The sequence below is a fragment of the Pelodiscus sinensis genome, chromosome 2 (assembly GCF_049634645.1).
Source record: "Pelodiscus sinensis isolate JC-2024 chromosome 2, ASM4963464v1, whole genome shotgun sequence".
NCBI lineage: Eukaryota > Metazoa > Chordata > Testudines > Trionychidae > Pelodiscus > Pelodiscus sinensis.
In genome coordinates this window covers 200,795,013-200,819,196 of record NC_134712.1, presented here as the reverse complement: position 1 = coordinate 200,819,196, position 24,184 = coordinate 200,795,013, and the positions used below count along the sequence as shown (strand labels likewise).

Genomic DNA, 24,184 nt, shown 5'->3' with positions numbered 1-24,184 from the left:
TTCTTTTAATCAGAATTAACATCCTATGTCCACTCTAATTTAGTCGGAATCACTCGCTATGGAGTCACTAATGGTGGAGAGGCGGGGTTCTTTGTTTTGTTTAGTTTTGTTTTTTGGTGCCGCTCACACAGCGTGGGAATGAAGATTTGAAGCAACAAATGGGCTTGTTTTAAAAAAACAAACAAACAAAAAACAACAGTACTGGATTACACAGCCCATTTCTGCTAGAGGAAAAGAGGCCAGAGAGAAGGGCCTCTCTGAAAGGTGTTGTCGTAGTAGTGGTGTTTTGTGGGTTTCATGTGTTTAGTTTTTTGTCTTTCTCTGTTCATGATTGGGTAGGGAAAAGGGTTTCATTGAAGACTCATGACCAAATGACAGTTTTCACTGATTACAGGCAACAGGTTTGAGGCTTGGTGTAATAGCACAAAACATCTCCAGCATGGGATTGTCGGTCATCATTTCTTTTATATATGGGTGGGAGATGACTCTGCTGAACCTAGTGATGGCCCCTGTGCTTGCTGTGACTGGGATGCTAGAAACCAGTGCATTGACTGGATTTGCCAACCGAGATAAAAAGGAACTGCAACGAGCAGGAAAGGTAAAACACAGCTTCTTCGTAACGTGTTTAATCTAATGGGACAAATGAAGAATGTGAGTAGTTTTCATCCTCCCGCCCCCTCCCCCCCACACCCACGTACACATACACACTGTGTTCTTTAATTTGCACAGTGTCTAGTACAACAGTGTCTCAGTCCATGAGTTGGATTCCCAAGGTGCTATTGCAAATCTTCCTGTTTCAGTTGATATAGTGCAGGGTTGGCCAACCTGTGGCTCCAGAGCCACATGCAGCTCTTCAGAAGTTAATATGTGGCTCCTTACATAGGTACCAAATTCAGGGCTGGAGCTACCGATGCCAACTTCCCACTAGGCCGGAGGGTGCTCACAGTTCAACCCCCAGCTCTGCTCTAGGCCCTTTCACCCAAGGATCCTGCCACTTCCTACCCTCTCCACTGAGCCTGCACTCCCATGCTTCCCCCCCTCCAGTGTGAGAGCTGGAGGAAGAGACCTGATCACAGTGGCTGGGAGGAAAAGGAGAAGGAGGCACAGATCGGTGGGGCTGCCAGTGGGCGGTATGTGCTGAGAGTGGTGGTGGGGAGATGATCATGGTTGGTGACATAGAACTGTTGCTCTTTGGCAATGTCATTTGTCAATTCTGGCTCCTTCTCAAGTTTAGGTTGTCCACCCCTAATATGGTGGGAGGGAGTCAGTGTTCCCTTTAAACTGAGCACTTGGACAGCCACCCCAGAGAGATATAAATGCTGTCCAGCTGATTAGCAGAGCCTCCACAGCCATCAGTATATGTTTCTATTGATGGTGCACATCCATACATGCTTCAGAGCACATAATAAAATATATTCAACTCATGGATGGAAAAAATTAGAGGGATTATGCTAATACCCCACCAGTACTTCTAGTCTAATTTTGTTCTAAAAATAATGAAGCCAACACCCACACACACAAATCAACAAGAATTCACTCTTGCTTACCATTCCAAGACTCGGGTGATGTACCCCCTGAGCCAGACCAGAAAATCTCTGCCTAACTTTTCACATTTAAGTCATGAGTATATATCTGGGGTTAGGAACATTGAAGTAAAAGCACCTGCATTTCTGTGATTTAAGCTTTTATACAAACAAAAACCAGGATGTTTGTTTTGTTTCATTCATTTTACCCTTATAAATGAAAGGATCAATGGTGATTTCTTTTCCATTTCCTTCTGTCTTTGTTTTTCCTGTTTTAAATAAAGGTAGCAACTGAAGCTGTGGAGAACATTAGAACAGTTGCTTCATTAACTAGAGAGAGCACTTTTGAACAAATGTATGAAGAAAACCTGAAGACGCCATACAGGTCAGAAATTATTCATGTCCTGTTAAGCCAGGCAACCCCAGTGGTTATCAGTCATGTTGAGACCACATGCATTGCTCTTTCCTGCACTGTAATTGCCCCCTTTTGACTTTTTCATTTTATTTTATCCATTTAAAATATTGCATTATATTAATAGTCTGCAGAGGGGGGGAAAAGCCATATTACTACATCATATGGCTGTTTTTGTTAGGGAGGGTATCAGCTTGAGGAATGAATGAAAGAGCTTGCACCTTGATCTAGATAATCCATAAGGCACCAAATTTTGTTGTAATGTCATTAGAACACATCACTATCTTTTGTGCCTTGGCACAATTTCTCTTAAACTCACTGAAAAGATGCTTGAGTGGGAAGACTGGGGTAGTCAAATATGCAATATAAATTTGCAGTTCTAGGATCCAATCCTGCCAACACCTGTAAATATGAATTCAGGCTAAGACTGGTACATTGCTTTTTTGACATCTATGGTTATGTCTACACTGCAGAGCTTTTATGGGATACCTAAGCTCTGCCAAGTCCAAGGAGTGTATCTGCTTTTCCAAATAAAAAATTCGGATGCATTTTTTCGACATCCCTGTAAACCTCATTCTACAAGGAAAAAAGGATGTTCCAAAAGAGGGTTTTTTTCCTACATTTGGCCCTGTGTAGATGGGCCAAATGTCGGAAAAGCCTCTTTCGGAAGAAAAGCAGAAAAAGATATACAAATTGCGGTTCACAATTTGCGTATCTTTTACCGACCTTTCCCTGCAGCTTAGACATAGCCTGAGTGTGCTTTCAACTCTAGGGAAATGTTGAGGTGTCTACTCTATGCAGCCTCTGTAGCACACCTGGGAGTGAAACTGTTCTAGCTACAGCATACAGAAGCCTAGTTTCTCTCTGAATAAATAGATGGTCCCTCATATTTTTAAAGTTTGTTCAGGATTTTGTAAATGCTGTATGTTGCAGAAATGCTCAGAAGAAAGCTCAGATCTACGGTTCCTGTTATGCATTCAGCCAAGCTTTTATGTATTTCACCTATGCGGCAAGCTTTCGATTTGGGGCGTACTTAATAACAGTTGGAAGAATGACCCCTGAGAGCGTCTTCACGTGAGTAATATGAATTAATAAATATTCAAAGTGTGCCATTTTATACATAGACCCCTGAAGAAATCCCCCAATACCACCCTCCGCATCTCACAATGCTGTCAGAGATAAATTAGTGTTAGATTTGAAAGTGAGTTTGTTTGTTTTCTATATTTGTTATTTAAATACAACGCCAGCCCCCTTGGAGCACTTTAGTACCAATAGCTGTACCTCAAGCCTTAAATGTTTTTGACAAGTTTTGTTAATTTTAGTAAATTCAGCATGTAAAATAGTTTCAATGTTTCCCACGCATGTTTGTTTGCAGAAACAAAGTGGAACACTAGATTTACCTGCAGAGAGTAATCAGTGATGCTCTGCACAAGGATCTGTCCATGTAGTCCTATCTGCAGAATGGAGGCCTGAGAAAGTTATTTACTGAAGTATTGTTTGTAGCCTATTTCTGGTGTCTCAACTACATAGAGCCGTGTCTACTATTAAATTGAGGTTCTACCGCTGATCCAAAGGATATCCAAACCAGCCCCCTGGGGCAAATCCTGCTACAGGGACACACAAGACCAGGACAGTTCAGCTGTACAACAAGGGGGCTGCATTCTCACAGCATAGAGCTCATTTTATAGTACCTGGGGTACCTGGGGACAGAGCAGCCATGGGCCAGGGAATGATTGGAGCTTGCTCCCTGCCATCAACAGATGGAGCCTATAAAGGCCATCAAACTTCATCATTGAGGATGAAGGTACTTCCCATATTCCTATGTGCCTAATGCACAGGCGGCTGGACCGATTTGTGCAGTGGGGGTGCTGAGTCATTGAACCAAACTGTAAAGCCTGTATATGATAGAAACCACTTCATGACAGGAGGTGTGGATGCATCCCCAACACGTTAGTGCCAGCACCTCTGCCAATTCACAGTGTGCACTTTGTGCATTGGAGCCCTAAGATAGCAAAGGGCTTCACTCTATTGCACCTGGATGTGAGGTTTTGGATCTTCTTGAGAAATTTTAAAATGTGTGGAGGGGTTGTGAATTCCTTTCTTTATGGCTATGTCTACACTACAGAGGTTTTTTTTTTTTTCAGAAAAACAGCCATTTTTCTGAAAAAACTTCAGTTACGTCCACACTGCAATTGCGTTCTTTAAAAAAAAAATTTTAAGAACAGAGGGGTTGTTCTGACCAATGGCGGATTTAGGGCAGGGCGAGTGGGGCGGCTGCCCCGGGCCCCGTGCTTCCCAAGGCCCCGCACATGCGCCTTGGCACCACGGCGCATGTGCTGTGTCAAAGGGGGGGCCCCACGAAATTTTGCTGCCCTGGGCCCCGCGGCACTCTCATCCACCCCTGGTTCTGACATTGGTAAACCTCTTTCTTCGAGGAAGAAGACTTTTTCCAAAAGAGCTCTTTTGGAAAAAGGCGTGTGTGGATGGGGAAGAGGGAGCTCTTTCGAAAGAAGAAGAAAGAGGAAAAAGCACGGGTGCTCTGGTGGCCACTCCATCCATAGTAATCACAGCTTAAATTCAGTGTGGATGCTATATTTTGAAAAAGCAGATCACTTTTTCGATGCACTTTTGCCGTGTGGACGCTCTCTTTCGGAAGAAGTTTTTTCCAAAATTCTCTTCCAGAAAGGTTTCTTCCAAAAGAAGCCTGCAGTCTAGATGTAGCCTATAAAATAAAAACCACTTGAAAACAGAGTCACAGTTTATGGCAGTATTTTTCCCTACATTAGCCATTCACAGCTGCAGAGCCATTCTTCTTTCTGTCTGGTTATCCCCATTGCATTTTGGGGTACTGAGCAGGAAAATGTGTGGATAGTTCTTACTGGGAAACGGGGCACAGACACATTCAATTTTTGGAGCAAAGTTATTCAGTAGATGACACATTTTTGGAGCCTGCCTGCATATGGTGTCACAGTCTAGCAGCATATCTTGTTTATCCTTTCTCTGCCTAATCATATATGCTAATAATATGTGGGTAGTTATTGGCAACCTACATCAGACAAAGCTGCATGGCAAATGATCAAGAACTTAAAACAGCCACCCAGGAGAGGGAGAGGCAGACAGAGAAATCACAGTAATGAAGATGGTTAAGTTTTCAGCATGGCTGTTTGTGACAGAGAGGTGGTGGTAGAGGAATATTGCCACTCATGAAACAGTGAAGGAAAGCTCTGCTGTTGGACAGAGTGCAGCACACAAGAAAGAGAGGGTTCCTCTCACTAGCCAAAGATCCATCACTGAACCATTAAAACTAATCAAAATAGAAAGTGAGTCTATGCTTGCTGTCACTTGTGTAAATCAGGAGTGCTGCTTTTGCAGTCGGCAATGTGTTTAAATCAGACTGGCCTAATGTCTCTTGTGCTGCTTATTTTTACATCTGAAAATGTTGCAATCTGGTTAAAGCACAAGCCATTGCTTGCCAGCCTGGTTATTAGCATAACTTGTAAGAAGAACTCGGAGGAACCATGCTGCTTCTGTCACCTTCTTCACACCCACCTACCTAAAATACTGATGAAGCACAGGAGCAAGCACTTCTAACCATAAAGCACAGACACCCAAATGTTCTCTAGCTGAAGGTCTCTTTATCAGTTTGCCAAAATCATAGGGGCTTTCAGACATATAAAGTGGCCTCATCCTCTCCTCCTCCTTATGTGAACTTTTTAAAATATAAAGTTTTACAACAGACACAAGGCCTGTCTTGTGGATACTGGGAAACTACAGTGACGCCAGTACTTAGAAGTCGAAACCACCAGACAGCATCTCTGTGTGGCAAATGCTGACATATTCTTTAGTAATGCAATTATCTGAATTGGTATCATTTACTTCAAAGCAGAATTCTAGGCATTTTGTCCCATTTGAATCTGCCTGGGTTTTGCCACAACATTTTATTATATATCCAAATGCGCCTCTCCCTTGGATCTACTTTAAACTTTCCTTTAAAAACATTATGAGTTCTTTTGATTAAATGACACCAATTCACATCTTTTAGACTGAAAAGATGTTCTGTAATCTGATGGTACATCAACAAATCTTAAACGCTCCAATAACCCCTTAGCAAGTGGAGTGCTCAGATAATTAAAAGTAGCCATAGCTCTCCAGTAACTGCAGGAGTCATTAGTGACACTGTTCCAGTATATCTAGAAGATAGCTGTCTACCACAATAATAATGAGAGTTACCTTTCAAGTCGGTCCCATCACCAGGAGGCTGAGCAAGTAGTAGAGAAATCTGTGACAAATGTGTGGACAAGCTTTTCAGAGAAAAGAGAAGCTGTTTGCCACAAGGTTGTTGTGCTCACAAATGCCTGATCGTAATGAAAAGGAGAACTGTGATAAGAAAGAAGCGTTGTGAAGTTTTAAAATCCCATTAATAGCAGTGATGCTTTTTATCCCGGTGAGACCTATAGTCTGTTGAGACATGCTGAAGGATCCAAGAGGGTGAATATTCTGTTAAAGCTTTCAAGAACCCTTTGACAATGCCCCTCACAAGAGGCTGTTAAAGAAATGAAGAAGCCTTGAGGTGAGAGGTAAAGTTCTGTCATGGATAGAAACTGGTTAAGAGCAGAATACTAAGAGTAAGAATCAATTATCCATTTTTAACCTGCAAAGAATGTTACCAGTGGGATGCCCTGAGGGTTAATACTAGGATGGGTGTTAAGTAATATGGTGAAAGAGTGAGCAGATGACACGGAATGGAAAAGAATGTATGGGAGCAGACCCACTCATGGGAGGGCAAAGGCAACAGTTACCCCAGGGCCCAGCAATTCAAAGCGGCCCAGGACTCTTGCCACTGCTGCGCTAGGGCCCCATTACCCGCAGCTCTGTGGGCTGGAGGGGGCACACCGCAGTCAGGGCAGTGCTGGGGGCTGGCTGCCTCCGCCCTCCCACTCCCCTTCTACTTGAGGCCCTGCCCCTTCTGAGGATGCAGAGTTGTGCCCCCACACAAGGTGGGTGAGGTCTGTGTTGGCTGTTGGCCCCTGTATGTGAGAAACTCCAGAGGGACCTAACTTCACACAGCAGGTTTACTTTAGAGAACATAATCCTTTATGGGTTGGGTTCTCACTTTCCGCTAAAGCCTTTGTTTCTGGCCACTACTGAAGACAGGACAGTGGCATCAACAGGCCACTAGTCTGATAGGAATGGCCATTCCTATATGATACTTAGTATCTTCATGAATTTCAGGCACTCTGAAAGTCTTCCTGCGTGGCTTTCTCCACAATAACCCTGCCTTGTACAAACTGATCCTTTTATATGTTTAAAACTGATCACAGAAATCCCTGGCTGGCAGTGACACTGGCAGCTGGCATGTCATGAAGCTCCTATTTCAAAAATGTGGCATTAGTTGAAGTTAAAGTAAAATACACCCTCTTTTATTAGCCACCTGCTCCAAGCACTAGCCATGTGTTGTCCTATCAGGTTTCAGCAGGCATAATGGCACACAGAAAGCTGAGGGCTCTCTGGACGGTACCTCCTGCCACAGTTGCAGGAGTGGGGCAGGCTGGTTTTATGCTGAAAATGATTGGCATTCTGACACCGCGCTGTGCTTTAGAAGAGTGGCTATTTTCCTGGCAATGCCTGCTGTGTTTTGCAATCGACAATGAGAAACCAGAAAGAGTCATAACAACAGGAACAAGCAGACAATAAAGCATGCTAATGGAAGTTATTCTGTCAGCACTGGCTTTCACAATATTGGATCCGATTAATTCTCAGAAAGTTGAGAGACTAAAGGTTTCTGGCAGCTAAAAGTTGCCCAGTGAAGTTTGGTGATGCTACAAAGCACCTATTCCTCCTATAAGGATTGACAGCATCTATATCCCTGAAATGGGACAATGCTTGCTGAGGAGTTAAAAGGCAGTTAATTGACTAATCATGTAGCCAATATAATTTGACAACTACAGGATTAATCAATAAGGGAAGGTGCTCTGTCCCAACTTGCGCAGGTCAGGGACCAGTCCCCATTCAGCTCTGCAGTTTGTAGGAGCCAGATGTGCAGGCAGCCGAGATCCTACTACATTTAAACAGCAGAGCTACAGGCAGGGGATTGGTCCCAGACTGGAGCAAGCCAGGACAGAGCCAGGACCGCTGTAGCTCTGCATTTTAAATATAGTATGAGCCACTCTGCTCTTGCTACATTTAAAATGCAGAGACACAATGGCCCCAGACTGGAGCAAGCTGGGACTGACATACACCCACTTTCATGAAAGGGTTTTATTTTTATTCTAATGCAGAATGAAAATATTTGAAACCTCAAAGTTTGCTGCAAAACACAATTGTCATCCTCCAGTCAGCCATAGAAGCTAGTCCCTCAGGGACTGTGCATGGCTCACTCAGCAAGTCCTCTTCCTTACTGCTATTTACTTGTTTGATACATATGATGAAGCAAGCACAAGAAAGATTATGTGGTGCACTTGTACACTGACAGGAGCCAGAATTTGCAGATAAACTCTTGAAAAAGATAAAGTATTGGTACCCAGTCAGAAACCATGCACATATTCTTTGACTGCCCTGTTTCCCTCTCTTTCTTTGTATTGGATGCACACCCTCTTGCTTAACTGTAACATGACCTAAACTGAGTGTGATAATCCTCATAAAGGAATACTGTGTTTGCCTACTTTATATAAGAGTTGTATTGTGCAGTTCTCTTTTTAACTTATAAGAATATTAGAGCCCACGTCATGGAAATGATGGCTGAACAAGGTCTTTGAAACTATGTCAGGGACAATAAAGATCTTATTAGGATTACAGTACATGTAATCTTTGCTACTAAATTAAGACTCTGATTGTGGAACATAATGGCTCAGGTTTGAGTCAACACAAGAGAAATACCAGATGAACAGTCCACATGTTTTAAAATCCCCCTTTTTGTTGTTGAAACTTGCAGTTACTGGGCCCAAAGCACCCTGGAAACTAAAGGTCTTACATTTTCAAAAAGCTGTTGGTGCCCAATGTGAGAGACATTACAGGGCCCTGACTGTCAGTATAGAAGATGAGCATATGAAACTTAGCTTCCATCTGATGATTAATATATAATGAAGATTATGATCCAGAACCCAATTAACAAGATCAAAATATCACAATCTTCATCTATCTGCTAAAACATGATTTTTAGTTTCTGTAGTCTTTCACTCAGAGTAGGTTTATTATTAAATGATGACAACCTCTGCTTTTTATAACATAAAACATGAGGTGTGAATAACTGGCCCTTAAAAATCAATGCTTAAACCTGACTATATAATCTCTGCAAAAATTCTTGAAGCACATGTATCTATTATATGTAGCTCAATTTGGTCATAGCTACGGCATGCTGTGTATATATAGAGTGACCAGATATCCCTTTTTTAAAGGGGCAGTCCCGTATGTAAGCCCTCCTGCAGGTATCCCTATTTTTTTTTAAATGGGCCAATGGCTTACCCAGGTGGGCCCGTGACCCAACTTTGAAAACCACTGGATTATAGTGTCTTCTTGCAAATACCTGTGGGAAAATCAATCTAAGCATCAATGCTGTTTACATGGCTACATTAAACATTATTTTTGCTGATGCAGGACTTTATTTTGTATTTATATACTTATGTATTTATTTTGGTGAGGAATGTAAAAGGATAATGTATTTTTGAAATATTAAGCAGTTCTTTATATATTTATTTGATAGCACCCAAAATTTTACTAAATGTTTCACAGGTAAATGTGGTTACTGTCCAGTGAATTTACACCCTAACTATCTCAAGTGACAGCTGTAAACAATGGAGGCAAAGGAATAAAGAAGCCAGGCAAGAAATTTGCAATACTCAAATTATAGGATTATTCAGTTCAGTTGGGCAGAATAAAGTGATAATTTAATAATATGGGCCAGATTCTTGGGTCTAGCCCATCCAAGTACATAATTTTTAAATGCGATTTCCCTATCCCATTTCTAGCAGACAAATAGGGAAGCAAGTCTCATCCAGCCCTAGGACATAGGTCAATATTAAAATTTAGACTAATCTTGCTATATAATCCTATACGTCTACACTGTGGGGGTTTTCCAGGATACCAGAGGTATCCTGAAAAAACTCCACCACATCCAAGGAACACGTTTGCTCTTCTGCTTTTTTTCGCAGAAGAGCAAATGCGCTCTTTCGGGGAACCCTGTATTCCTTGTTTCATGAGGAATAAGGGCTCCTCCGAAAGGGGAGGCTTTTCCGCCATTTGGCAAAGGCGGAAAAGCCTCTTCTGGAAAAATAATCGGAAAAAGCTACACAAATTGCAGAGCGCAATTTGCGTACCTTTTTCTGATTAAACCCAATAGTGTAGACCTAGCCAGACATATTACTTAATTCCACTAAATTCCTAACCAAGCTATTCCTTTATACATAATTTTTCCCTGCATCCTCCAGAATCCATTCCTCACTTCACTCTCATAGAACAAACCCAAGCTGTGTTACATGCACAATGGGCATTCTTGTTTGACTGGTTTTGGTTAGTTTGTTTTGGGTTTGTGTTTATTATAGCTGCATCGATTTATTAAATAACATTGTCAACTAAGAAAGCATGGTCATTTCCTGTGGGCATTAATTGATTTTTTTTTTTTTAGTGAAGAATCTAACAACTCCCATTTTTTACCAGAATTCCTAGCTCCTAAAGAAGTAGATCCCTTGTAGCTATTTGGACTTCCAAACGCTCCTCTTTTAATTTCTCTTCATTCTGAGAGCTTGGTCTTATTATCTCCAGTCATGCATCTCGACAAAAGAACAATCAGTCAGAGAATTCCTAAGCCCCCCAAGTTCAGATTTTTGCCACTGCTGCTCTCCATCAGGGTGAGAAGAACTTGAGGTGAAGAGTTCCTGAGTCACAGCAACATCTTTCCCTCTTGGTCTTCCTGCCTTGGGTTCTGGTGGTGCCACTGACACACTTGCTCTCCAGTGAGAGATGTGGAGGGAAATGAAGAATGTCTAGGACATCTATGGATTAGTCTTATCCATTTTGGATCCCTATGGGGCTACTGCAGCTGCTGATCCATGTAGAGGTGACGGGGGACATGAAAGTCTTGTGGGTCACAAGGCAAAGCCCAGTGTCATCCTTTTAATTCCCAATTTCTAATATACAATCTTCCATGGTCATCTGGTTTATGGTGGTTATTAGAGGAAAAAGTGTCTTGCACTAATTTCTTTTACTACTTAAATGTGTGCTACATGTCACCACTTTTGAGACACTAGTGCAGTGGTCTCCAACCTTTTTACACCCAAGATCACTTTTAAATGACAGACCAAGCCAAGATCTACCGTCCTGCCCCTTCCTTGAAGCCCCGCCCTCTCTATTCTCCTCTTTTCCATCATTTGCTATCCCCAATCCTTATACTGCTACTTTAAAAAAAAATCCCACCATTCCTCGCAGCTAGTCACCTGTGCTGTTGCTCAGTGAGTAGCTGCTCTTCAAATGAGGAAATCTAATGTAAATGTACTGCGCAGGCGCGCAGTTCAGAGAGGGCTCAAGAGCTACTCTTAGAGCCTCCGAGATCTACCGGTAGATCTCAATCTACTGGTTGGTGACCACAGCACTAGTTCTTCTGTTGTTTTTGCCTCGCTGAATGAAGCTGACATCTAACCAGACGTTACTGTGTTTTGAAACCTTTTCCTTCCCATAGAGTTTTTTCTGCAATTACATATGGTGCTATGGCACTTGGTGAGACATTAACCTTTGCACCTGAATATGCCAAAGCCAAATCAGGGGCCGCACATTTGTTTGCTCTGTTTGAAAGGACACCAGCCATTGATAGCTACAGCCAAGAAGGACATGAGCCGGTGAGTGCAATTTCGGTTCTAAATGTATCCATGTGTCCTAGTTGCTAGCAATTATCTCACCTTGTTGCAGCTTCTGCTTAGAATAAAAGAAAGAGAGGCTGGCAAGGTGGCTATTTTGAGCTATGGTGGGATGACAAGCCTTTTATCCATTCATCATCTTGGTGCTATTGTTATTTATATTACAGCTGTGCTTAAACTATATTAACACCTAATAATAAGTGGCCTGTTAGTGACTGATTGTATCCCTGCCATGTTGTACACTGTACCAAATATATAAAGCCTTGTGCTCCTAATACTCACCCTTGTTTTCTTCTTTCACATTCTCTGTTGTGTTCTACATCCACCCCTCCTGTCATGTCTCCTATGTAGGCTCTGATCCTGTAACATGTGCCACACAGGCAGGCCCTTACGCTGCGCCTCCCTCAATGGGCAGCGGGCCTCCAAGTGCCGAACAAGTTGCAGTATCAGGGTGTCATAGGGTAAGTTCTTTGTGGGCAGAAACTGGCTTTTATGATATGTTTGTACAGTGCCCAATATAATAAGGCCCCGACCCTAATGGTGGTGCTTGTTATATACACATACTCACATACAAGTATCATAAAAAAGACAAGAATCAGAACAAGGATGACATAGTCAAAGTTCTTGAGACACTGAGCCCCTCCCTCATAGGCCATAAGGCATGTGTCACTAGATTAAATATTTTTGTATTTTGAAGATGACAATCTGCTTTGGTATGTCAATGGGAACACCCTCTGCAGACACAGTGATAGAATCAGACTGTGAATGAGCCATATGTTGTTTGGGGTTTGGGTTTTTTTTAATATCACAAGTCTTACAGAACTCTTTGGGGATAGGCATATATCTATGTTGTGGTTTAGTTGGTTTTACATTGCTTGATCCTGCAAAGCTGTTACCACATCCAAAGACAGAATCAGCTGGTACCGCTGTCTTCCATGCTGAGACTGAGCAGCAACTTTTCCTGGAAATGTAAGCATGGAATCAGAGACCTAAAATTAAAGATTGATTATGGAGGAATAGAAATGAAGAACAGTGGTGTGTTGTTTGGAACAGCATCCTCAGGACAGTTTAAAAATCATGGGGTGAAAACAGGGCATTTGAGGATAGCCTGGACATTTTGGAATTTGTCTGTAATAAATATTTAACTTATGTGATTTTTAAGGAAACTGTTTAAAGACTTCATTTGTTTAAGTTTTAGAACCTGTGACCTGACCATGTTGCCAATCTCTTCTCACAGGCCACATTCAGAGGAAGCTTAGAGTTCCATGAAGTGTCTTTCACTTACCCATCTCGCCCAGATGTTCCCATCCTGCAAGACTTATCTCTTCAAATTGAGAAAGGACAAACTGTGGCCTTTGTTGGCAGCAGTGGATGTGGGAAAAGCACTTCTGTTCAGCTTTTACAGAGATTCTATGACCCTCTCACAGGGCAAGTGGTAAGATTATATTTTGATAATATCTGCACTAGTGATTTTATTGTCATTTTTCTAACCACATGTTCCTACTTAAGCTTTACTGCTATTTTAAAAGCCCCAGTCACCAAGCTGCAGTGAACTGAGGCCAACGAGGAGGTGTGAACTTATATTCATTCAGAGACTATTGAGCACAGCATGCCATGCAGGTTTTGTGGTCATTAGGTCAAATTCTGCCATATTGTATCAATTATAGCTGAAGTGAGTGAGCAGATTAGAAATTTGTTTTATTGCTTCTTTTGTTGGGCTTTCTCACTGTCAGTAGCCCACATAACCTCTCTTTTCCAGCTCGAAGCCCACAAATATCAACTGTAAAAATTTTTTAAAAAAAATCTCAGTTTTGTTTTAATGAAAACTGTGTCTCCTCACCCCTTACCAGGTGAGCATCAATATTGCTCATCTGAGGGGGAAAATGGATGCAGTTTTTCCTTTTCCAACCTTTTTTATTCCAGTACACTATGTGTAAAAAAGGAGTGCTGAAGTACCTCCTAAAGCAAGGATAAGCAATAATATTCATAGGGGGCCTCTTCAGAAATTTTGGTATGTTGTCACGGGCTGGCTCAAGGCCCCCTGAAGGGGGAGGCCTTGGCCAGAAAGGGCTGAGGACTACAGAAAAAGAACGTGTTCTGAGTGTGAGAGACACTTTGTGCATGAGAGACCGACTTTGTGACAAAGATTGAGGGTACGTCTACACTACAATGTTAGTTCGAACTAACGGACGTTAGTTCGAACTAACATTCATAGGCGCTACACTAGCGCTCCGCTCGTTCGAATTTAAATCGAACTAGCGGAGTGCTTAGTTCGAACTAGGAAAACCTCATTTTACGAGGATTAAGCCTAGTTCAAACTTACTAGTTCGAATTAAGGGGTGTGTAGCCCCTTAATTCGAACTAGTGGGAGGCTAGCCCTCCCCAGGTTTCCCTGGTGGCCACTCTGGCCAACACCAGGGAAACTCTATTGCCCCCCTCCCGGCCCCGGATCCCTTAAAGGGGCACGGGCTGGCTACGGTGCTCGTGCCAGGTGCAAGCCTGCCAGCACCCAGCCAGCAGACCCTGCACCTGGCACGGCACAGAGCCACCCACCCGATGTCCCCCAGCCCACCCCCTCTTCCCGGGACCAGGCTGGCGGCTCCCGGGAGCTTGCCCGGGACCGCAAGAGGCGGGCACCTTCCTGGGCTAGTGCAGACATCGTTGACCTCGTCCACGATCTCCACACTAGGCACAGGAAAGTGGCCGTCTAGGGCAGGAGAGCTGCCACCCTGGCCACCCAGGAGCAGGTGTGCATGAAAATCAAGGGGGTCCACTGAGACCCCCGACCCTGAGCCCTGAGCTTACAATGGCCGTCCTCGGTCAGACCAAAGGTCCATCTAGCCCAGTAGCCTGTCTGCCGACAGCGGCCAACCCTAGGGACCCTGGAGGGGATGGACTGAAGACAGTGACCAAGCCATTTGTCTCGTGCCATCCCTCTCCAGCCTTCCACAAACTTTGGGCAGGGACACCACTCCTACCCCCTGGCTAAGACTACTCCATGGACCCAACCTCCATGACTTGATCTCACTTCCCTTTAAACTCTGTTCTAGTTGTAGCCTTCACAGCCTCCTGCAGCAAGGAGTTCCACAGGTTAACTATTTGCTTTATGAAGAAGAACAACTTTCTCTTACTAGTTTCAAGCCTGCTACCCATTCCTTTCCTTTGGTGTCCTCAGGTCCTTCTTTATGGGAACTCATGAAGAACTTTTCTGAATGCACCCTCTCCACCCAGCCCCTGCTTTTAGAGACCTCTATCCTGTCCCCGCTCCATCTCCTCTTTTCTAAGCTCAACAGTCCCAGTCTCTGTAGCCTCTCTTCATATGGGACCTGTTCCTAACCCCTGATCATGTTAGTTGCCCTCTCCTCTCCCAGCCTTTCTCTTCCCCTCTCCCTCCTCCTTTTCCCAGTCTCCCCCAGTTTTGTTCAATAAAGACAGAGTCAATGTTGGAAGAAACGTTATCTTTATTTTGTACATCAGGAAGGGGGGCTAGGGAAGGGTAAGTGGAAGGAGGTGAGGGAGGAATGGGGTACGAGCCCCCGATGGGGAGGACTGGGCTGGCTCTGCGGGCTTCTGGGGGTGGAAGCTCTCCTGCAGCCCCCCAATTGCCCCCTCTCTCCAGATGGCAGCCTGTGGCAAGTGCAGCCGGTCTGATGGCTGAGTGCTGTGATGTGCCCAGTGTGGGCACTCCGGGCACTCCAAGCCAGGACTGGTTTTCAAGCGGGGCACCCTTGAGAACTGTCTGTCCGGGGTGGGGGTCGGGTCCCTTTAAGCGCAGCCCTCGGCTAGCCTGGGACAGCATCTCCACGCTCTAAGTCCTCCTCTGATGCCCTGCCGGCACTGCTTCCGGCCATCCTTAAGCCCTGTTCAGGGTCCACTCAATGTGGACATGCTAGTTCGAATTAGCAAAATGCTAATTAGAACTAGTTTTTAGTTCTAGACGCGTTAGTTCGAACTAACTCTGTAGTGTAGACATACCCTGAGTGTGTGTGGCAGTGAGTATGTGATAGTGACTATGTGTGATACAGTGTGTGGCACAGACTGGGTAAGTGCAGGAGTGGCCTGAGGCCAGCTGTGGCAGCTTGGGCCCTAGGCGGGGTGGCACAATCGGTGCTCCTGCGTGCATGGCCGTCAATGGCCATGACATCATCATCGGGCGCCCGGGCGAGTGGCACCATAGGTAGCTGCCTAGCTCTCCTAGGCTCACGGGCCGCCTGTGGGTATGTGTGACAGTGACACTGCGTGTGTGTGTGTGCATGCGCGCACTGGCTGCTGCTGGATACATTTCTGAGAGTAGCCATATGCTGTCTCTTCAAGGGAAATCCGTCCTGCTCTGTTGTCTTCCCCCATCCCGCCATGCTCTGCATTCATCTGAGTCACTTACCATCCATGCTTCAGACTGGATCAATTTCCCATGTGTCTCCCTACTTCTGATCTCTGCTCTGCAGAAATGGAGTATAGGGGCAGGGGGCACCCTGAATTCAGCACTCCCCTCTCCCTTCCATTCTCCCCCCTCCCTCTGCACAACTAGCAGGAGAATCCTGGGAGCAGCTTGGCCACAGGATAGCACACGGTGGGGGAGGGGCAGCTGAACATACACTGCCAGCTGCAAGTATGCACCTCTGCTAATCACCTGGATGGACTGGAGAGAGATGCATGGCAGGCCCCACCTGGCCCCTGTGGCCTGATTATGCACACACCTGTCCTATAGTCTTTGGATCCCCAACAAGTAAATCAGCGTAGCTCCGCTGAGGTCAATAGAGCTTCAGATATCAGTTAATGTAAAATGAGGCTCTGATGCATAAGATGTAATAAGTTCATCAAAATTAATCCGACTCCTGAGGAAACAATTGCATATAACTTAAATAGGAACTTCCCTAAAGGAAAATGTTACTTTTCAGAAATTATGTAAATTTTAATCTCATGGAAAATGACTAGTGAACTACAGGAGTCCTCTTTTAGGGTACGTTATAACAACCATTATTTCGAATTAACTTTACTAGCATCTACACAGCCAAACCGCTATTTTGAAATAAATTCGAAATAGTGGAGCACTTATTTCGAATTTGGTAAACCTCATTCTATGAGGAATAACTCCAAATTCGAAATATCTAATTCGAAATAAGTGCTGTGTGGACACTTATTTCGAAATAGGGGGCCTCCAGCCTTCCCAGGGTGCCCTGGCGGCCACTCCAGCCTCAAAGAAGAACACTCCTCTTTCTCCCTTCCATCCCCAGAGCCCTTAAAGGGGTTGACTCTGGCCATGGTGCCTGTGCCAGCTCCAAGCCTGCCACCCCAGAGTCAGCAGTCACTGCCCCTGACCCAGTGGCCCCAAAACATGAACCAGGAAGCCACTGGCAGCCAGCCCTCCGCCGCTCCCCAAGAGCAGTCTGCCAGCCCCCAGGAGCCTGCCAGGGCCTGGAGAAGGCAGGCGCCTTCCTGGTCCAGGGTGGAGATCAGGGTGGACCTTTAGGTTTGGGGGGGATGCCCCCAATGTCCATAATCTCTGCATTGGATGGAGGAATGCAGCTGTCTATGGGAGGATAGCTGCCAGCCTGGCCACCAAAGGCCACATGCGAACCCAGGAGCAGGTTTGCATGAAAATCAAGTTGGTCTGGCAAAACCCCCCAACCCTGAGCCCTGAGCTTCCCCTCCCCCTTCTTCCCCTTGCTTTCCCCTTCCACCTCCTTCCTCCCAGATTTCCTCCTCCCCTCTCCCACCCTCTTTCCTCCCCTCTCCCACCTCCTTTCTCTAGTGTCACCAGTTTCATTCCTCCCCCCGCAGTTTTGTTAAATAAAGAGAGTTTATGTTCAAGAAAATACGTGTATTTTATTTGACATCAGGAAGGGGGGCTGGGAGGGTAAGTAGAATGATGTGGGGGAGGAATGAAGCACAAGCCCCCAGTGGGGCAGACCAGGGAGGCTCTTAGTGCTCCTCAGGGTGGAAGCTCTCCCACAGGGCCTCCTGGATGGCAGCCTGCAGAAAGTGCAGCCAGGCTCACGTCAACGCATTCACGAAAAGCTCCCGAGTGCCCAGGGGCAGCTCCGGCTCCATGTTGCAGAGTGCTGTGGTGTCCTGAGTGAGGGCAACCAGAGCACTCAGAGACACAAATGCTTTGCTGTCCCTCATTGAGATAGGCAAGCAAGCAGGGAAAGCTAAGAACTGGCTGCCTGGGGCAGAGGTCCCTTTAAGCACAAGCCTCAGGCAGCAGCCACACAAATAAACTCCTGACCTGATGCCCTTCTGGACCTGATTCCAGCCGGTCTTCAATGCAATTCATTGTCCACTCAGTGTGGATGCGCTATTTCGAAATAGCAAAACGCTATTTCGAAATGCATTTTGTGTGTAGATGTGTTATTTCAAAATAACCTATTTTGAATTAACTAATTCAAAATAAGATATTTCGAAGTAACATTGTACCCTGAGTTGCTAGTGAACTGTCCTCAGAAAATGGTGGTTTCTGTACTGTTATGCCACTTAAAAAATCAGCTGAACTAAGCCTGATACACCAGCAAGATCCCTGAATTTTGTGACTTCACTTTTTTGGAAATGCAGAGGGGGAAACACATGACTCTGAGATTTATAACACAGCCCGAATCCACTTGCAGGTAGTTGGTATGATCATAGAATAGATTAACTGCAAAGACTAGTTATCCTTAAAACATGCCCACAAAAGAAATTTGCAGCAGTTAAACATAAATTAAGGGGGTTAATCCATGTAGCTTAAGGTGATGCAACCTTCTGTACGGACTCAATTCATTTTAAGATGGAATTTTGTGGTTTAGTTTTAACCTGTTCCCAGTGGCGTTAAGCTCATTCCCATAATCCTCCTCTAATAGAGCCATGCAGTGCATCATGGGAAATACAACATAGCCAGAGAGCCTGGCCTAAAGGAGACATTAGGCACAAAACTACAACTCACGTGAGGCATTGCTGCACATTAGGCTGATGCAGTTTAATGTCAAAGTAAGTTGAAACAAAATATATTAACATTATCCAATGAAAGTTTGTCAGATCAGTTTCATTTCATGGGGAAAAAATGATATTTTTGACTTTTCATTCTAATTTGGGATGAAAACAAATGTCAACACATTAGAATTTCCCACAAGTTGGACATTTTTAATTTTTGTTCAGCTCTCCTCAGAAGCAACACTTGAAAAACCAATGACTTAACACAGTTTTATAAAAATATAAAAAGCTCAGTACTCAGTGATTCAGCTGACATCAGGAGATTGGTGCTGTGAGGTCCTCTCATCAGATGCTTTGTCTGGAGGGGTTTTCAGAGGGATTCAATAGTCACCGCTGGTAACTCTTGCTGGTTCTTTGTGTAAGAAAAATTTTCATAGTAAGGGTCATCAGAATTGTAATGTCTGTGGATAATGTCTGACTGAAGCATCAGACACCTAATCTTGCCTTAACATTCTTTGTTGCTGGCAGCTATTTGATGGCATCAATGCAAAACATTTGAATATCCAGTGGCTCCGCTCTCAAATAGGAATAGTCTCCCAAGAGCCAGTGCTCTTTGACTGCAGCATCGCTGAGAATATTGCCTATGGGGATAACAGTCGGAATGTGCCACTGGACGAGATACAAGAAGTAGCAAAAGCAGCAAATATTCATTCTTTTATAGAAGAACTTCCAGAGGTAAGTTTCAGAATATCAAAGTCTGGTGATTTTTTTTATATCAAATCACTAGTATTGTTATGTAACTTTCAGCATTACTGAAATAAGAGTGCTTGATTTCATGTTTCAATCCTACTTTTTTTTTAATGAGATGTTCTATTCCATAGGACTTCCCCCATCACCAGTAGATCAATAGCTGAGTCACAGTGAGTGCACAAGACCAGTAGCAAGATCTGTACGTTGCTCCCAACTTTGGGCCTTGCTCTGAGCCACAATGGGAAATCCAGTGATACTCAAGAATATATTTTCTATTCATTTCTCCATCACAAAGTATAGAGGGGGGGATGGTCAAAAGGAAACTTGTAGATTATTTAATTCCACATATAGTTGCAATGTAATATAAACATTAATCTCTTGCTTTATCACCTCTGTTTTGTTACAACAGAAATACAGCACTCGGGTTGGAGATAAAGGAACACAACTCTCTGGTGGCCAGAAACAACGAATAGCTATTGCAAGGGCTCTTCTCCGGCAACCAAAAATTTTGTTGTTAGATGAAGCCACTTCTGCTCTTGATAATGAGAGTGAAAAGGTAACTTGTCTATGTTTTAATAAAAGACGACTACTACTACTACTACTACTTCTACTACTACTACTAATAATAATAATAATTAATAATAATTAATAATATGCAGGAATGTGTGTCTCTAGACTGGAGGCAGTACTGTGGAAACAAACAGTAGTACTAAGGAAAAGACGCAAATGTATTTATATGTAGCATTTCGTTTGGAGCTTGTAATAGGGTGATAGCTTGCAATATCAGACTTGGCTTTCTGATGCCTAGTAGGGTTCACAGCATCCACATCCTTTCTGGGGTATTTTCCTTTTCTTTTCATGACTGTTAGTTGCTGTGATTCTGAACTGTACATGAAGGGGGTACATGTACTAGAACTTCAGAGGGGTAGCCGAGTTAGTCTGTATCAGTATAAACTTAAAAAACAACAAATAGTCTAGAAGCACCTTAGTCTTTAAGGTGCTACTAGACCAGTGGTCTCCAACCTTTTTACCCCCAAGATCACTTTTTAAGTCTCAGAACAGGCGAAGATCTACTGCCCCGCCCCTTCCTTGAAGCCCCGCCTACATTACATGAGGAAATCTAATTAAATGCACTGCGCAGGTGCGCAGTTCAGAGAGGGCTCAAGAGCTACTCTTGGAGCCCCTGAGATCTACCGGTTGATCACGATCTACTGGTTGGTGACCACAGTACTAGACTATTTGTGTTTTATGTTTTTCATATACTAGAAGTAAGTTGTGTGTGCATTTTAGTTTAGAAATAATCTCCTAGTGGGTTTCTTGGGGGGCAGGGTAGATTGGCCTTCTGGTTTTTGAACATTCGAGTTTAGCTATTCTACATTTCCCCCCTCCCCTCCCCACTCTCACTCTTCTTTATTTCTATTTTGTGCTTCCACCTTTTGGCTAACTTTTCACCTGGGGCTGCATTCATCCAGTGCTTGCCAACCTGCTAATACAGATCATTTCTCACTGGTCTCTACTTTTTGCACCTCTCTAGTATCTTCCTTGAAGGAAGAGAATTGCAGCTGTGTTTGTACAGGCTGTGCAATGCCTAAAATTATTGTATGAACTAATGAGATTACCTGCTCAGGAATGTTTTAAGACTACTATAGAGCTTGCTGTTGCCTGCTCAGTACCACTTAATACAGTATTTCACTGTTTAAGGTCACAGTAGCATGGCACACTCTTCTGTGGGTTACCTGGACATGCCTGCCGATATCATGTGTATTTGAAGACGTGTTCTAGAGGAATTACTGTTCAAATAAGATTGTACATTCTGAATTGATAGCCAGAGGAACTTGCATTATTTCACTAATTTGAACTGAGATGGGTAAAATACTCCCCAAAACGACTTAGAGTGATTACAAAGGTGTGAGAGAAAATCATCGGAACTCCACCTGAATCCTGTGAGATCTTCCAGAATAACGTGGTATTTCATGGATTCTCCCTCAACCATGGTATAGCTGCAGCAAGTCACAACTGCTAATACTGTAAAGGACAGGTGTTCATACCCTGACTCGCACTGAATACACCTTACTCCACATGTAGCTTCACTGAAATCAATGGCAACGAAGTAGGCCCTAAGTGCCTTAATAGCCGAAAAGAAAATAGTTAAAATTGTCTTCTATTTTTGAATGAACACCAGCCGGCCTATATGGACTATTGGAGGAAACCTCACATGTATTTTGCCAAGGCCCTGTCTATATCACAGAATTAACCATGTTGAAACACCATTGAGAATCTGTGCTCACTTGTCTGGATAGTGTCAGGGTGAAGGAGGAAAATGTATATTCCCTAGATTAGAGAGTTTGTTTTCCCTACATTAGGGAGCATTTAACAAGATATCAGTACTGTCCAGAATATGTTTTGTTGGGATTTTTCCCCCTCAAAAGAAAGACAAAAACAAGGCATGATTATAGTCACACTATAAAACTCCTTGGCAGCTATGGCTCTCTCTACACGAGGCCTCTGCAGCACACACCCCTCATATAGAAGCACCATACACTGACAGAAGGAGTTTTTTGCTGGCGAAGGAACACCACCTCCCAAAGTTAGCTGTGCTGACAGAAGTTGTCTTCTGTCCACCTCGCTGTACTTACACTTGTGGTTTTAGCAGCAGAGCTACAACTCTAGCAGGTGGCTTTGTTTTCATACCCCTATGCTGATATAGGTGTTCAGTTTACACCAAGCCTATGTTTTAAACATGGCTTTGTGTATGCAAGTATTTTGCTAGTCATTAAAGTGCTGCTAGACAATGTGTTGTTCTTTAAGTTTTTTCAGCTGCAGACTAACTCGGCTCCCCCTTCTGGCGCTTCTAAATGTTTGTGTCACAGGTGGCAGACTGTGTATGTACTTCTCCTCCCAAGAGATATTACTTATTTTTAGCTTATGGAAGTGTCCAGGCTTGTCTTTTCCTATGTAGCCAAGTCTTTAGGGATGTGTGCACAGAAGGCAAATTCAAAGCTAGAATTCCCCATTGTGGCCGTAATTGTTGGTGTGTAATAGAGACATTGCAGGTACCTTACTACTCTTTCATCCTGCTCAGATCAGACTTGGATAAAATTGGTTAAAAATGCCTGTGTCTTGCATGCACTACTTTTATTCCTGGTGAAAGTGCATTGTTGGTCAATTACAAATCCACATTTTGTCTGGATTGGGGCAATACTTCTGAGAGAAGTGCTAAAACCAAATTCATGATGTCTTCTGTGTTTTTCCCTAGGTGGTACAACAGGCTCTTGACCAAGCACGGAAAGGAAGGACCTGTATTGTGATTGCTCACAGGCTGTCCACAGTACAGAATGCAGATGTCATTGTTGTTATTAACAATGGAAAAATAATAGAACAAGGAACTCATCAGCAACTAATGGCAAAGCGTGAAGCATATTTTAATTTAGTAAATGCACAAACACAGCACTAAAACAAAGACAATCCTTGAGGCCATTTTTAGAAATGAGCTGTCAGCAAAAGAGTAGTTAGCATCCAGAGAATACGATCTGACCTTCTGGATTTACCAGCAACTCTTTTTTTGGTTTTTCTTTTTTCTTTTTTTGTGTGGACACACAGATGTTCCTGAGGACCTGGAGTAGTTTCACTTGCTCAGTGTTCTTGCCTTTCATATAAAAAGATGCCCTTTTGGGGAAATCCATGTTGGAGAACTTTTAAACATAGGCTTGAGGTTTAATACAGAGTTAATAGGAATGTGGGAAAATAACACCTCTTTCTCAGGTTAGCTACAGAGCATGTTTCAGTATTTCCCTCAAATGTGGTTACTCTATTCTCTCTACTTGCTCCATAAAATATGCAACTGGCCAGGAACTCTTTTTTGCTTTAGCAGATATATGGGGATATTAAAAAAATCTTAATTACTTATCAATTTAAATATATCTTTTGAAATCAATGTAAGAATTCATTTTATTTTTTGTATAAAGGCTGCTATAAATCATTACATGTTTGCTACTGTTGAAACTAGGGATGGGTCTCACCTGATCAAACAACCCAAAACTTGTAAAACGTTTGGATCCATGTTCAGGCTTCCTTACATACCCATTTTGAGTTTAAAAATTAGTTGCTAATCCACTAACTCAGGAGTGGCTAACCTAAACCTGAGAAGGAGCCAGAATTTACCAATAAAAGAGCAACAGTAACATGTCACCAGCCCTGATCATCTCCCCACCACCACTCTCAGCATATTCTGCCCACTGGCAGCCCCACCGGTTAGTGCCTCCTTCTCCTTTTTCCTTCTGCCCACTGTGATCAGCTCTTTCTCAGTGGGAGACACTGGAGGGGGGAAGCATGGGTGTGACAGGCTCAGTGGAGAGAGTAGGAAGTGGCAGGATCCTAAGGGAAAAGGGCCTACAGCAGAGCTGGAGGTTGAACAGGTCCAGTGGAAAGCTGGCACCCGTAGCTCCAGCCCTGGATTTGGTACCTATGCAAGGAGCTGCATATTAACTTCTGAAGAGCCGCATGTGGCTCTGAAGCCAGAGGTTGGCCACCCCTGCACTAACTCATAAATCCCAATTTAAACTGTTAAAGAATCCCTGCTAAGCTTTTATTTTCATAGGCTTTATTATTTCCAGATCTGCCTTTGAATTTTATGTCTGTTTAAGTTTTCCTTCTGCATCTTTTCCCCATTAGAAATATTTCATCTTACTATTATTTGTATTGCCATAGCACTTGGGCAAAAAGACAATACCTCCCATCAAAAGCTTACA

General features: G+C 43.6%; 1 protein-coding gene across 4 annotated transcripts in view; it reads left to right on the top strand.

Moving 5' to 3' along the window:
- The window catches only part of ABCB5 (ATP binding cassette subfamily B member 5), a 73,515-nt gene extending 50,100 nt beyond the window's left edge, over positions 1-23,415 (top strand). For 3 of the 4 annotated variants that reach the window (XM_075922238.1, XM_006138343.4, XM_075922237.1), the window contains 8 exons: positions 395-598; positions 1,808-1,908; positions 2,869-3,009; positions 11,606-11,762; positions 13,018-13,215; positions 19,215-19,421; positions 19,846-19,992; positions 22,693-23,415. In XM_075922238.1, coding sequence (XP_075778353.1) covers positions 395-598; positions 1,808-1,908; positions 2,869-3,009; positions 11,606-11,762; positions 13,018-13,215; positions 19,215-19,421; positions 19,846-19,992; positions 22,693-22,890 — 1,353 coding nt within the window. In that variant the 3' untranslated portion in view covers positions 22,891-23,415. Of the gene's footprint in view, positions 1-394; positions 599-1,807; positions 1,909-2,868; positions 3,010-11,605; positions 11,763-12,131; positions 12,242-13,017; positions 13,216-19,214; positions 19,422-19,845; positions 19,993-22,692 lie in introns of those variants that run through there. The other variant, XR_012902008.1, reaches the window with a different exon arrangement.
- Positions 23,416-24,184: the final 769 nt, after the last annotated feature.